General features: G+C 44.1%; 1 protein-coding gene across 3 annotated transcripts in view; it reads left to right on the top strand.

Annotated features, from left to right (window-relative positions):
- The window catches only part of fbxl4 (F-box and leucine-rich repeat protein 4), a 134235-nt gene that overhangs the window by 71293 nt on the left and 46638 nt on the right, over positions 1-16304 (top strand). For all 3 annotated transcript variants that reach the window (XM_072499586.1, XM_072499585.1, XM_072499587.1), the window contains exons 4-5: positions 5695-5939; positions 8061-8274. In XM_072499586.1, the coding sequence (XP_072355687.1) occupies positions 5695-5939; positions 8061-8274 (459 nt within the window). The remainder of the gene's footprint in view (positions 1-5694; positions 5940-8060; positions 8275-16304) is intronic.

Genomic DNA, 16304 nt, shown 5'->3' with positions numbered 1-16304 from the left:
CAAGAACTTTTGTTTTCATTTTTATTATTTGATTTTATTTGGATAAAGCTGCTTTTATTTCAGAATTAACACTAGTTGCTTAAGTGCAGGCTGGGTCATTGGATTTATTCAAGGCAGAGCAAGACAGATTTCTAATAGACAAGAGGGTCAGAGGTAATGGGGGGGTAAGAACGAGTCGGGAGTAATGCAAGGAGGGGAAAGACGACCAAGTGGAGTTGAGGCCACAACCAGATCAAACGTGATCTCACTGAATGACGGGGCAGTTTCAAAGGGCTTAATGGCTTATTCCTCCTAAATCCTCTGTTCATATCCTCGTTTCTTAATGGCCGTCACTGGTCACAGAAACTGATCTACAAAAAGTGCTTTGCTAAATTAGTAACCAATTTAAAACAAAATATGATTTAAAACATAGTCTGAAACAGGTTTTCCTGATCCCTGGCCTAATGGATTCTCAATGCTGGCCCCTTTAGTAAGGTTGAGTGTAAGACCCCCCTCCCAGAGCTGTCACAGTGATTGGCTGATGGGAGGGTGGGGTAGGGTCCTGCAGCTGAGCGGAGTGGAGCTGGTCCTGTCAGTTTTTGCATATAGCACACATCCCACGGCCTAGTGACACAAAGCCTGTCCAAATGACATCAGAAGCTGAGATAGAGACCGGCAGGTTTGTGTTTGGAGCACGATCATTGAAGCTGCTGGGAAAAGAAACAATCTTTTTAAATGTCTGACTAAGTTGACAGGTTGTCATTCCAGGCATGAGTTCTGCCTGAGGGTAATGGTGAAGCATTGACCATTTACCTGACCCTGCTCTCCACAGATGCTTTTCCTGACTTGCTGAGTGCTCCCAGCAGTCTGTTTGTGTTCCATTCCTGCGTGAGGTTTCTTCTCAGCTTAACTGTATATTTTCACAGATCTTTATATTGGAGTTCACAGTGACCTACAAACCAATAGTGAGGCTGGGTTAAGGTGTAAATTGAGGCTGTTTCAGCCCCAGCGATTCGAATGCCTAATTAGAAATCAGGCATGATTTTAATACTGCAGATAGCCTGTACTGTAGTCCGATATTAGGCTGAAGATCAAACAAGGTGGCACACATGGGGCTGGAAGGGGGTCGGTGGTCTGCTCGCGAGAGCAAATGCGGCATGGATTGTTGGAGAACCTTGCCTTGGGGGTTGATCGGGGCATAGGCCACTGGAGGGAAAGGGGACAGCTGTGAACAAGAAGAGCAAATCCATCAGCCAATTTATTTTAAAAATCTCTTGGGGGTTTTTTCACACATATAGTTTCTGCTTGGCTCTCGACGTAATGAATTTGGGTAGTCTTCAAAAGCCTATGAAGTCAGCTTTGGTGTGATAGAGCGACCACTTTTAGGAGGAATCTGAAAAATACTGTTGACTGCTACAGGTGAAAACAAATGGTTTTTTTTAAAGATGATAAAAGATAGTCCTTGGATAAATCAAATTGCGGAACAGATGCTGGATTCTTGCTGCATTTGCATGTGTGATAACAGGCTTGCACCGGCGTGGTGTGCACGCCTTCAGTAACTAAGCAGCTGTTCCACATTTTCAGCACCAGGGCAAGCACAACCACAATACACTTTGCAAATGCACCACCCTGTCAGCACTGCACTTTTATGCACAAATGGGTTTTCAGTTTCTACTCTTCAAAAGAACTGTTCTCTGAAATTATGTATGATCAAATGCTACAAAGTAGGGTGTGAATCTGATTTTCTTCCCCTATCTTCAGCTCAATGTCCTCTTCCTCTGCCTGCCCCTCACTAAAAGAACATGAAGGCTGAATTGGATAGCCCCAAATGGGGATTGTGCTGTTTCTTGGCTGTGGAACTTAGAACTGTAATTCCCCAACATTTCTCAAAACACCTCTCAAAGGGAAGGTTCATTGTGGCTGGAACAGGTGCTGACAGCCATGCAGGAAGTGAATCTGACCTGGGACACAGTGATAAGTGGCATACGATGGGTGGGTGCCTGCTCCAAGGTTTTTGCACATTTTGGTGGAGGAGGCACAAAGTAAGAAAAATGTCATCTGTCCACGGATGACCAGGAGGCTGCCAGATTCGTGCTCAAAAGTCAGTGGGAGCAGGGTAATGCCAGGAATCTAGCTTTTGAGGGTCTGGATGCAGTGCCACAAGAAATGCAATGACCTTGCGTGAATGGTCAAGGTCAATGAATGCATTTTCAAATTCCACATCATACCATCTGCATCAGTAACCTCCGATATCCCTCAATTCACCACACACACCCCCATCCCTCACCCCATTCCCATCACTCACCTACCCACAATCTCTATCAATCAGGACTCAAAACTAACATTCATATGTTTCACCTCACATACTTAGCACTGGTGCAAACCTCACCCACATCTCACACAATACACACACTGCCAGCTGTTAAACCATGTCAGCCAGCTCACTGAAACACATTGCATCACACTCACTGACGCATTTCCCTTCAATTGTAGGAAAAGGTAGTGGGAACTGATCAGAGAGGAATAGGCGTCCCCCCCACTTCCCCAAGAAAAGATTATGCTGGCTATTATTGAAGCAGCAATTACTGAACCTGTGACCGGCAGCATGCTGAATCAATTGAAGATCATGATGTTGATATCCTCATACCTGGTCCTGCTCCTCACATCCCACTTCTCTTCTCTTTACCTCTTGTGCCTTTCTCCCTTCACATACCCTAAAAGTGCAAGGAAATGAAGGAACTGCAAGAATGCAATGATAATGAAGACACATCGTCACTCGCAATCACAACCAGCAGCTCAGATACTGCACATAATTTAGAGCTTTTTGCTTAGAGGCAAGATCTACATTGGATGCGAGTAGACCAGAGCAGTGCAATGGGAGGGGGATAGTCCAGATGTTAGGAGGGTAGCGTTGTACACTAGCTACAGAAGATTCAGATGAGCATTTGAATGGATCAGCACACAGAGCACATCAGATGGCTATGCACAAGGCTATGCCTGCCAGAAAACATCAATGCTAAAGAACATGAAGGAGTCTGGCACTGGCAAAAGTGATTTTCCCAAAGTTTGGAGCCTATCCTTTTTTCATTATTAGAGTACCCAAGACTTTTTTTCCAATTATGGGACAATTTAGCATGGCCAATCCACCTACCCTGCACATCTTTGGCTGTGTGGGTCTCACCCCCACAACACAAATAGGGAGAATGTGCAAATTCCGCACGGGATCGAATGCGGGTCCTCGGCACCGTGAGGCAGCAGTGCTAACCACGGCGCCAGGAACCTATCCTTCTCAGCATGTAAGTAGTCACCAACTCCATTAGCACACTTGTGAACCTATCCAGGGTGCAATGGGTGATAACCTATGTCTCAACTCCCTTTGCAGCATCAGTAATTTCCCACCCAGCGTCTTGAGCACTGCAATGGAGACTCAGGCTGAAATCAGGTAAGTTTCTCTTGCAAGGTCAGACAGCTGCCACCGTGGCTGCATACACCAGCATTCAAAGGGGCTTGCAGAGTCTTGCAGATTGCTGAGATGCCGCCCGTGGAGAATGGCAGTGGCTCCGTGGAATAGGAATGTGCTGTCCTCTCGCAAAATAAAACAGTGTAGTCTTAAGCCAAGCCTTCTAGGCTCAGGATTCACCGAAGTCATCCTCTGGGACCATCAGACGTTTCTTTTAATTGCAATTCAGCACGAGGACAAAGGCAAATAGAAGACAGACACTTCAGAAGTGCTCAGTATAATTTGTTGATGTTTGTATGCATTATGGCATTATTTCATTTCTTAATTTGGTCTAGGATCTTTATTTTGGCTTTTATTTTGCATTGTGGTCAGCATTGGGACAGTCAGTGAAAGGCAGTCACTAAGGTGTGTACAACTGTTGGTAAATGGGGCATTAGGATTTTAGTTACCAGTATTTCACTTTAAATAATTCCTCACAGACATCCCATGCTTTAGAAGCCTATCTAAATTACCCCCACCATCTTCCCGTCCCCTCTCCCTTCATCCCTTTCTATCAGCTTGTCCTGCTCTGCGTGACCTCTGCTCATTCTCAGTCATACTGTATTCTAAGGGGAATGCCTATTCGAGCACTGTCTCTGCAAGCAGCTGTTTTGTGCAGAGGTATTGACATTTCCAAACATCTCTCCAGCTGCCACACCACTCCGTCCATGACCTTTGCAACCTGAAGCAACCGTGGAGACCCTCACCCAAACACTTTGTAGAATTGTAACAGCAGCCAAAAGAAATCAACCAGCAAGTAACCTGTAAGTAGTTGATGACCCATTTCAATAGGGCTGGTGGTGGGGTGATCCTGCTGCTGAACATTTGCTCGGCTATGCGAGGCTAAGAGATGGCATGAGCTGGAGCATTAAGCTCCAAATTGGCAGCGTTGGTGTCAGATTAGCATGATTTACTGATTAATGTCGTGATCTGCTTACTCCTAACAGACATTAGCTGAGCAGGCACTCACCAACGCCTGCGCCTATGTGGACTAATGGGTGTATCGGATGCTATGTTGGTCCCCGAATGGCACACTTGGTGACTAAATATTGGGCACTACTGAACATAATTTCGTATCCCAGGCACCTTCTCAGAAAATGCTCAATTTTGTGTCTCTCTGTATTTCTATTCCCGCATGTCTTGAATTATACTCTGTATGAATGAGTAAAAGCTGTTGGCCCTGAATAATAGTAGCATTGTCTGGCGTTCCTGTGATCACTCAATGCATGTATGCAGTGAGTTGATGAGATGTCGGGCTTGATCCCTGCCCTGTGCTGAATTCACTGGTCTCTACTGAAAAGTTGGTAGAAGGGACAATATAATTCACTCACACATGTTACATTTGAGGACTGAAAAATCTCACTTCTGATTGCTACATAGTGATCTGGCTGTGTGGAGGCATGCTTACAGTAGTCAGTGATGCTCCTGCAGTGGAATAGTTTGTGGACACTACCAACTTGTCATTACAATAATAACCACTTGGGTGATTTATTGAGCAATGTCCAAAAGAAATCGAAGTCTTCAGAAGGGCAGTAAGTTGGTAGAGAAAATGAGATGGGACAAATATGTTCATGTAGCATGTTTCAAAGCTACACAAATTATGTCTATGTCAATTGCCCCAGGGACAGACAGCACCACTGGCCGCGAGCTGCACATGTTTTCTCCATAATATCAATTGTGAATGCCATATGGGCCTTACACGTAGTGGCTGGCAGTGCTGTCTGTCCTATGTAATCGGCGGAGTCTATGAACAAACCTTCCCCTCCAGATGTTCAGATTTTCCCTAAAGGCTGACATTCTAATGTAATAATAATAATCTTTACTGTCACAAGTAGGCTTACATTAACACTGCAATGAAGTTACTGTGAAAAGCCCCTAGTCGCCACATTCCGGCGCCTGTTCGGGTACACAGGGAGATTTCAGAATGTCCAAATTACCGAACAGCACATCTTTCGGGACTTGTGGGAGGAAACCGGAGCACCCGGAGGAAATCCACGCAGACGCAGGGAGAACTTGCAGACTCCAAACAGACAGTGACCTAAGCCGGGAATCGAACCCTGGACCCTGGAGCTGTGAAGCAACCGTGCTACCCACTGTGCTACTGTAATGTAGTCCTATTTGATGAAAGCTGCTATATTCTCATGTGTAAATATGTATGAGGAGTGGAACGTATGAAGCTGTACCTGGTTTTCATTCTGCTTTTTTTCCCCCCACAGTTAATCCAGCTGATACTCAGTCATCTGACAGTTCCAGATCTTTGTCAGTTGGCACAGACCTGCAAATTGCTGCACCAACATTGCTATGATCCTCTTCAGTATGTCCAGCTCAGTTTGCAACCTTACTGGACAGGCCTGGATGATACGTCTCTGGAGCACCTACAGTCACGATGTGCTCATGTGCAGTGTTTAAATCTGTCTTGGACTGGGAACAGGGGATCTATCTCCATGCAAGGATTCAGCAGGTCAGTGTTAATGTAATTCCCGACTGAAGTTAATTTACTGCAGGCACCAAAGATTGTTAAAGATCCAAGTGTGTCATTAGTGATCAGAGATCATAGAGATGATGCTATGGGCCTGGTGAAGCGGCCTGTGGTTGTCGAGTTAACCTCAATTCAGTGATGCACGGCAGCTCATTTAAGTATGTTTGTGGTGTTCCAAGTGCCTATCGATGACTCACTTGTGAATGGCAAGTACCATTGGCTGTTGAAGGTCTGCTGGCGGCTCTTACCCCCATGCTTCTTTGACAGAATACCAGTATAGGGGACAATGACCCATTGAGACTTTAGAAATCAAATAAGCAAAGTAGGGGAAGGCGATTTGACCCTATTGACAAGGATACCCAGGAGGAAATTGTGATTTTCTTTTCTGTAAACTGGCCTTCCGCTGAAGCACCTATTCCAAATGTGCACCTGGCTTCTGGACCATCACTACGACAGTGAAGTTTTATTATTGGGGGCGACCGTGATTAATTTGCTTTGATATGCCTGGTGCAGTTTGCATGCTGGTTCCCAATGCGCTTCACACTGCTTCAGCACTGATCAGAGGGCGATGGGTCTCAGTTCCCTCTGTGCCTGACGACCCAGCTGCCACAAATCTGAAACATTTCAGGTCAGGCATTCCATGAGTTGATGAAGTACATGAAGTATATCCACTAGTTAAAGGCCTGCTTCTTGTGGTTGTAGTTGTTTTAGGAACTTTTTCCCAGACTTATATCAATTTTTTGCCATATGTCTGGCAGTTCTGGCAATTCTTTACTTCTTGAAAGAGTTTATGAATACTCTGTCCATTTGAGTACTAAATATATTTGAAATTTGGTTTAATTCAGAGCTTCTCCATTGTTAAATGTTCCCTTTATTTTCAATTTAGGGTATCAAATCCCTTTCATCCCCCTCCATTTTGGTCACTCGAAACAGTCCTTGCCAGGTCTCTCATTCCTTGTGAGAAAGTGGTCAGGTTGGAAGACCTACCTGCAGACATTCACTAAAGTTGCCGTCATGCTAGCAGTTTGAAAAGTACAGAACATGCAGTCTACCTGAATTTTGATGTGCTGCTGAAAAAGGAAAAGTCTGCAAACACCCTCTATTAACTCCGTTCTACACAACACTATTGCAAGACGTTGTGCTCCCAGGCTCATCAAAATTGTCTTTACATTTTTTAATCGCCAGCTCTTCTCTTCCTCAATTCAAAGTGCACAAACCATAATTACAGAGCGTCAAAGCAATATGTCTACAAACTCATCATTTTGTAACATTGCAGGATGTATTCTAACAGGGATTACTCCATTGCAATTGATGAGGAATTGGGGACAAACATTTGACCAAAGACAATTTCTGACTTCCTGCATAGTGCACATTTTCTCAGTATTTCGCTGTTATTATGTTTGTATTGGATGTGGCATATTTAGGAGGCCTTGTTAAAATAGAAACTAATTTTGGTGAGTACTTTATTGTTATCTTACATAATTGCGTCTTTTTTGTTGTTCTGTAGTTCTTTTATACTTTGCAGATCATTTTTACTGTTTCTGCTTATGCTGTGCTGTCTGATGGTGACAGAAGCAGTCTTTCTTCGTAGCCACTTGTTTATTTTTCATTTAAATAAAGTGGTGATAAAGTGAATTTTTCTTCCCAATATTATCTGAAATAAAAACAGGAAATGCCAAAAATGCCCAATCGATCAGTCAGCATCTGAAAGTGAAGGATGACATTACATTGCTGCTAAGACTGTTCATCGTATTGCAACATTTATTTTTGCACACTTGTTTTATTTCATGGATGAACTGAATTTTCTAATTGACAGGTTGGATCATTTTTTTAAATAATAAGCAGCAGTATTTGACTGCTTTAATTAAGGTGTTAGTTTACCTACCAAATGAATATATCTGCAAGCAGTAACCCATTTTCTGATCTGTTCCATATATTAATTCAGAACTTTGCACCTTTTCACTTCCAGTGAAACATCTGCTGTTTTTCTATAGCTTACTCCTGACGTTGTCTCTTTATGTGATGTCTGGCGCATACGCTCACAGCTTGACGCCTACTACTTTGACAGGATTTAACCCTATGATTGCTGTGCTTCCTGTGCAGATTCATGCAAGTGTGTGGATTTGAGCTGGTGCGTCTGGAGTTGGCCTGTTGCCATTTCCTGAATGAAACTTGCCTCGAGGTTATTGCTCAGATGTGCCCAAACCTCCAGGAGCTGAACCTTTCATCCTGTGATAAACTAAACACTCGGGCTTTCTGCCATATTGCCAAGATCTCAGGTCTCCGACGTCTGGTCGTTTACCGCACAAAAATTGAGGTAGGAACTCCTGTGGTGATTGGCACCGACAAAGAATTGCTTCACGATTCTTGTGTATGTTTTTAAATGAAGGAAGTACTTGTCTTATAATTAACACAGTTTCAAATAATTTTACGAACAGTCTTGTTTGAGTGGTGGTCCCATTGTTTTTGATTTTGTTTTCTGTTTGATATAAGACTGTGAACAGTCATATTTGTTTTGCCCTGTGGACTTGCCCCTATTGTTGCAATCCCCTGGAATCTGGATGGATTCTGACAACTTTACCTGACTTTTTGGGATTTAGTGCATCATAGGTAACATTTAAAGATAAATAATTATTTCACCAATGCTCATTGCTTGTTCTATTTTTATTAAGAGAGTGTAGAAAGCTAATTAAGGTGGTGTTTATGCTTTTGGTCTGACCTGCAGTGAGTGATTTGCAATGTGGGAGCTAAATTGATACCTGGCTGCAAATCTGCATTCTCACTAGTGGTGAAGCTGCATGAATGCAGGTCAATTCTAAAAGTTTTCAAGAGTGGGTTGTGGAGTCCCAAACTAAAAACATTTTATGGAAAATAACTGCTGTAGATTATAAAGTACACTGAAGCTGCAAAACATTCTCTCAGTTTTTTTTAACACAGCTTGACGTATTGAAGTCTTCATCCAAATTGGTTGCCGGCCCAATTACCTTCCCGATTCCACAACTTTACGAAGTGTTTGACTATCCTTAGTTGTGTGTAAAAAAAAAAAAACATACAAAGTTTTACCCACCTGAACTGCCAAAGTACCTTGCCCATTCAAAGTATATTGACATGCTTTTCTCCTCTTGCAACTTTATTTTGTACTCAAAATTATTTACCATGCTTCCTAATTTGGTATTACCTGCAAATTTGGAAACCTCTCCCTCTCCAAATCATTGATGTGTTCAGAAACAGAAGCTTTCCCAGAGCAAAACCCTGTGAGGTATCTCTACCCATTTCAAACATTTTGAAAATGGTCATTTTCTCCGATTCTGTTTCCTCCGCGTAGCCAGTTTTTAATCCAATTTGCAACTCTTCCCTGAATTCCATACTCTTTCATTCTCTCCAGCAGTCTCCTGTGTGGTACCTTCTCGAAGCTTTCTGACAGCCCATGTATCCAGAAATATAAAAACATACTGCAAAAATTTTTACTAATATGTTAAAAGGAGAGTAGCTAAAGTAAACGTTGGTCTCTAAGGAGCAGAGACATGGGGAATGAAGAAATGCCAGAGACATTAAACAAGTGTTTGTGTCTGTCTTCACAACAGAAGACGCAAATTACATGCCAAAAATAGAAGGTAACCAAGGAGCTAAAAGAGTGAGAAACATAAGGTAATTACTATCAACTGAGAATATGTATGAGAGAAACTTGAGGGACCAAAATCCAACAAATCCCCAGGAACCTTTCTTTCATTCTTGGAATGTGAGTGTGGCAAGGCCAGAGTTTATTGCCCATCCCTCATTGCCCTTGAGAAGCTGCCACCTTGGAATTGCTGCGGTTCATGCGGGGTAGATGCACCAGAGTTTGTGATGGACTGCATCCTACTGTTTGGGGGGTTACGATGGACTAATCTCATTGGACTAGTAATCTAGAGGTCCGGGCTAAGGCTCTGGGGACGTTAGATCAAATCCCACCACGGCAGCTGGTGGAGTTTGAATTCAGTTAATAAATCCAAATATAAAGCTAGTCTCCAGGATGGCGATCATGAAACTATCATTGATTGACCTAAAATCCCATCTGGCTCACTAATGCTCCTTCAGGGAAGGAATGTGACTCCCAACCCACAGCAAAGTGGCTGACTCTTAACTACCCTCCGAAGTAGCGAGCAGGCCAATTAGGGATCGGCAACAAATGCTGCCATTGTCAGTGTGGCTCACATCCCGTGAAAGAATAAAGAAAATTCCTTGTGTCCTAAAAGAAGCAGCTACAAAGATAGAGGATGCACTGGTTGTGATTTTCCAAAATTCCCAGATATTTCCAATAGCAGATTGGAAGTTAGAAAATGTAAAGCCACTAATCAAGAAAAGCGAGAGAGAAAACAAGAAACTTAAATCGGTTAGCCTGGCATCAGTCATAGGGATAATGCTAGAATATACTACAAAGGAAGTTTTAACAATGCACTTATAAAATTAAAAGAGTATGATCAGACAAAGTTAACATGGTTTAACGAATGGAAAATCTTATCTGACAAATTAATTCAATTTTTTTGAGGTTATGACTCAGAGGATAGATGAAGGAGAATCAGTAGATGTAGGATATTTAGATTTCCAGAAGATATGCAGTAACTTGCCACACAAGATGAGAGTTCATTGAGTTGGAGTAATATATTAGCATGGACCAGGGGTTAGTTAATGGATAAGAAGCAATGAGGAGCAATAAACAAGAGTATTTTCAAGTTGGCAGGCTGTGACTAGTTGCCACAAGGATCAGTGTTGGGGCTTCAATTATTTACATTCTATATTATTGAGTGAGACAAAGAAACGGACTAATGAGTCTAGGTTTGCTGATGCAAAGCTAAGTAAATATAAACTGTGAGGAGGACATGGAGAGGCGACAAAGGAATTATGGACAGGTTAAGTGTGTGGGCAAGGTGACAGATGGAGTATGATGTGTGATTGCCAGTATTACTTTGGTAGCAAGAGCAGCAAAGCATGTTTATGAAGCTTTTACTGTTGATGTTCTGAGAGACATTAAAACACATGAAAGTTTACATTCAAATACAGCAAGTAATTGGAAGGAAAATTATATTTTGGTCTTTATTGCAAGGAGACTGGAATACAAGGATAAAGAAGTCTTGCTCCAGTTGTAAAGGGTTAGGGTTTTTCTCTTCATCTTTAAAGAAGGATATGCTTCATAGAGGCAATACAGCAAAAGTTTGCAAGATTAGTTCCTGAGGTGAGAGGGTAGCCCTAGGGTGAGGTGTTAAATAAATTGTACCTTAACGAGTTTAGAAGAATTGGGGATTCTCTGAATGGAACAGACAAGATTATGAAGGGACTTGACAGGTTGTTTCCCCTGCCTAGGGAGTCTAGAACACTGGGGCACAGGGTCAGAATAAGGAGTCAATCTATAGGACTGAGATGAGGAGAAATTACTTCACTCAAAGAGTTGTGAATCTTTGGAATTCTCTATCCTGGTGGGTTAGGGATGCTCTGTTTAGAAGTGTTATATATATCTCCGACTAAGTTTGATTTTTGGATCCTTAGGTAATCTGGGCATATGGGCCGCTGGCAAGAAAGTGTAGTTGAGACCAAGGATCAACCATGATCACATTGAATAGCAGAGTAGGCTCAAGGGGTTGAATGGTCTGCTCCTGCTCCTTAATTCTTATGTCCATTGCATTCCCCCTTACCCCCCTCAGCAAATTTTATGGTTTGTCAAGCACAATCTTCCTTTCTGCAATTTAGCTGTTTAGCACAGGGCTAAATCGCTGGCTTTGAAAGCAGACCGAGGCAGGCCAGCAGCACGGTTCGATTCCCATAACAGCCTCCCCGAACAGGCGCCGGAATGTGGCGACTAGGAGCTTTTCACAGTAACATCATTTGAAGCCTACTTGTGACAATAAGCGATTTTCATTTCATTTCATTTCATTTGTGTTGGCTGCTTCTAATTAATTTATTTTGTTGTATATGTGATGACCCAGGTGAACTCTGTTTCCCCCTGTTCAAATCAGGGTTATATTGGCCAATCACCAATCCTCTGGCACATATCAACTCTAAAAAGACTCTTGAAATATTGGGCTGGATCTTTGCATTGTCGTGGAAACTTCTTTCTTGATTAGCAGTGTTAAAAATGGTGGGTGTAACCCAATCCAGAAGTCCCGTCCTGTCCCCACCCCCCTTCCCCTCACCAGATCCCAACAGACCCTATTTTCACCAAGGTCGGGAGATGCTGGGAGGGCGAGGAATGTGATTCCCACATGAGGGAAACCCAAACTCAGCGGGGCCATTTGAACTTGGTGCTAAGTTCAAACAAACCCCATTTTTGCTGCAGCAAGGGCCTTATTCCACAACTTGGTAGTTTTGAATCTTTAAATAGTTTTAAATGCTTTTAAAAGGTGGAGAAATATATAGAACTATTAAACTTTCAAGTTATTTAATTGGACAGCCATTGAAAAAGAAAGTCCTGCCTCTCTCTGTAAGGGGCCAAGGAGGTGGGTTGAGGGTGGTGGTGTGGGGGGGGGGGGGCAGGTGGGGGGTGATTGGTGGTCATAGATCGACATGTAGGCTATGAAAAACTATTGGGGGTGGGGTGGCAAGGCATGGGATGTAATGCTTGAGCCTGAATTGGGGGGGTGAGGAGTGAGGGCTTGGGGGCCTATTGTATGAGAAAACAACTGGGACGATATCTCAAGACACCGAGGCAAGATTTTTTAAACAACTTGCCTTCGTACTCGGCAGCCCCTCTGGCTGCCTCCGATCTGCGTGTGGAAAAGAGCCTGACAGAATGAAAATTATGCTACTTGGGACATTGAACAAGGAAATTTCCTGACTGCAGCTACCTGCCCAGGAGTGAAAATCTGTCTAACTAATTTCTAGGCATCCTATTTATTTCCCTCAGGATCTTTGAATGTGCCCCGTCAGATCCCCAGTGCTATATCCTCATTTGGCTTAATTAATTCATATTATTTTCATTTTATTTATTATAATTATTTTTACAAGTGCCTGCCAACGACCATCTCCAACATGAAAGAATTTAGCCATTTCCCCTTGACATTCAATGGCATTAATATTGCTGCATCCCCCACTATCGATACCCTGGAGGGTTACCATTGACCAGAAATTCACCTGGATCAGTCATGCAAGTACTGTGGCTACAAGAGAAGGTCAGAAGTTGGACATAACTCACTTCCTGGCACCCCAAAATCTGAAGTCAGAAGGAGTGTGATGGAACATTCCACTTACCATGAATGATTGAAGCTTGAGCAACACTAAAGAAAACTGACACCATCCAAGAAAAAGCCACCCATCTCAACAGCACCCTTTTATCCCCTTAAACATTCACTCCCTTCGCCAACAGCACATGGGCGGCACGATAGCATAGTGGTTAGCGCTGTTGCTTCACAGTGCCAGGGACCCAGGTTTGATTCCTGGCTTGAGTCACTGTCTTTGCGGAGTTCTCCCCATGTCTGCGTGGGTTTCCTCTGTGTGCTCCAGTTTCCTCCCACAAGTCCCGAAAGACGTGCTTGTTAGGTGAATTGGAAATTCTGAATTCTCCTTCAGTGTACCCGAACAGGCGCCGGTGTGGCAACTAGCGGATCTTTAGAGTAACTTCATTGCAATATAATGTAAGCCTACTTGTAACACGAATAAAAATTATTACAAGGTGTGTACAACAATTTGCCAAGACCTCTTTGACAGCAGTTTTTAAACCACCAACCTGTGTCCCCCAGACGAATTTCCCTCTTGTCATGCACCATCCTGACTTGGATCGATATCGCAAATCCTTCACTATCACTTGAGTCAGAATCTGGAATTCCCTCCCTACATCACATGGACTGAGGGGTTCATGAAGGCGGTTCACCACCAGCTCAAGAATAATTAAAGAAGGCAGTGAATGCTGGACATGCCAGCAACACTCGCATCCCAAGAACAAACAGCACAAATCCGTACATATATTGGGCTGGAAGGGCACCCGCTGCCAAGTTGAATAATTGGGTTGCGCTCACGTGAGAAACCAGAGTTAGCTAGTGAAAATAGCAAAATGTGAAGTGGTCTGTCACACTTCAGACACCAAGGGCGGGATTCTCCCGCAATTGGCGGGGTGGCTTGTACCGGCGCCAAGAGCGGCACGAACCACTCCAGCGTCGGGCCGCCCGGAAGTTGCGGAATCCTCCACACTTCCGGGGCTAGGCTGGCGCTGGAGGGGTTGGCGCCACGCCGAAGGACCGCCGACAGCCGGCGCGAGTTGGCGCATGCACAGAACTGCCAGCGTGTTCTGGCGCATGCGCAAAACCGCCGCCATGTTTCCTGCGCAAGCGCAGGGGGTTTCTTCTCCGTGCCGGCCATGGCGGAGCCTGAGGCCGGTGCGGAGGGAAAGAGTGCCCCCATGGCACAGGCCCGCCTGCAGATCGGTCGGCCCCGATCGCGGGCCAGGGCACCGTGTGGGTGCCCCCCCCCCCCCCCCCCGAGGACCCCGCTAGATGGCCGACAAGCCAGGTCCCGCCAGGATGGACCCTGTCCATTTCATGCCGGCAGGACTGGATGGAAACGGGTGGCCGCTCGGCCCATCGGGACCCAGAGAATTGCCGGGGGGGGGGGGGCCGCTGCCAACGGCCCCCGACCGGCGCAGCGCGATCACCGCCCCCGCCCGAAAACCGTCGGCAGAGAATTCGGCAGCTGGCGTCGGTGTGGCGAGGCGGGATTCACGCTGCTCCCCCGCCGGCGATTCTCCGACCCGGCGGGGGGTCGGAGAATCCCGCCCCTGATCTTGGAGAAACTAGTCATTTCCGACGAATTTCTTCTGACCTCTGCGAGGAACTGTAGAAAGCAATATGTTCAGTCAAAGGAGAAATATATTTGGTTTTAAGGATCATTTTAGAGCCATTATTAGGGACAGACTTTGTCTGGTTCTTTGCAGTCCATAATCAGGATGTTTCTATGGAAGGTGTGTCTATTTCCTTACCGTGAGAATGATATTTTCTCATTTAAAGATAAACTCCAGCAGCAGGCTTTTTTGGTAATATTAAAAATAACGGTTATTTACTATCACCCATTGCTGCAGTTGTTTGAAGTGCAATGTCTCGATCACTCATCTCGCTCACTATCACACGTGCAAAGATCAGATACAGATGAAGTTAAAGCTGCAATGATAACATTTATAACTCAGTCTCTATGTCGATGCAGGCCTGATGTCATCTGAGTTGAGTTGATCATTTAGCTGGATGAAGGAAGAGCTTTACGACAAATAGTCAGGAGATTTGGTTCTTGGATGGACTTGGAAGCTGGAGCAAGTACAGCTAAGTTTGAAGACTTTCAGCTGTTCCATATATTTCATTTGTTTCTTGGTGTTTCAGATGTTTCCTCTCATGGATTTGCCTTGTTCAGTCCCTGAAGTTTCTAACAGAAAGTTAGTTTCAGTCACATGGCTGCAGGATTAACACAACTGGGGTTCAGACCACCACGACACAATAACAATTGACCATGGGCATTCACTTTTATCTCTGCCCCAACCTGAGCTCAAATATGCTCCTTTGTTCAATATTGGCCTCTGGATTCTATAGTCTAGAGCTTTCATATTCCTAAAATGCTGGTTCATCCTGGCACAATAAGGTTGCTGCGAAGTACCCATATTTAGGTCCACATATAACTAAATATTGGCCACAGAATTAAATACAGTCTGTAGTTATATGATACAATGTGTCCACCATAACAGGTTTTATGGCTATTTGCAAAACGTACGATCTTACAGTTCATAATATCAAATACTCGCAAGCTTATACTGAGCATAACAGTATGTTTTGCATAAAATACACACTTGCTTTTATTTCAATTTAGCTTCTTGTGACATTTACTTTTGTACAATATAATTATACTTACTAATTGGCTGTTATTGCGGACAGAAATGAGTGTGAACTGAAGCCTCAATTCCTTTCTCTCCCTGCTCTTAATCTGTGTGTTGTTGAAATGGAGGGTGTGTGATTCTTAACCTCTGGATATGTGGTCAATTTGCATAACAAGCAGCAAGCGTTTGTGTGTTTGAATAAGGAGGATTATTTGTTCAGACATTCAACCCTCCAATCTAATGCTATGTCACTCACTCAGAAACACACAAGGAAAAATCAGTTAAAGAGAAACAAAGTTAGAATCAAAGGAATAGGTCATAAGTCACGTGGTTAGCTTGTGTTGAGGCCTGGCGACGAATAGGGGGCTGGATTCTTCCTCGGCGGGATATTCAATTTTGCCGGCAGCGCACTCATACCCGCGGATGTCCCGATGCCGTGGGGGTGCCCACAATGGGAAACCCCATTGGCTGACTGCCGGGACAGAGGATCCTGCTGTCGGTGGAGGTGCATCGCACTAGAAAACGGG

Source organism: Scyliorhinus torazame, chromosome 4, assembly GCF_047496885.1.
Source record: "Scyliorhinus torazame isolate Kashiwa2021f chromosome 4, sScyTor2.1, whole genome shotgun sequence".
NCBI lineage: Eukaryota > Metazoa > Chordata > Chondrichthyes > Carcharhiniformes > Scyliorhinidae > Scyliorhinus > Scyliorhinus torazame.
The sequence above is the reverse complement of the archived record's forward strand: the minus strand, read 5'-3'. Positions and strand labels throughout refer to the sequence as shown.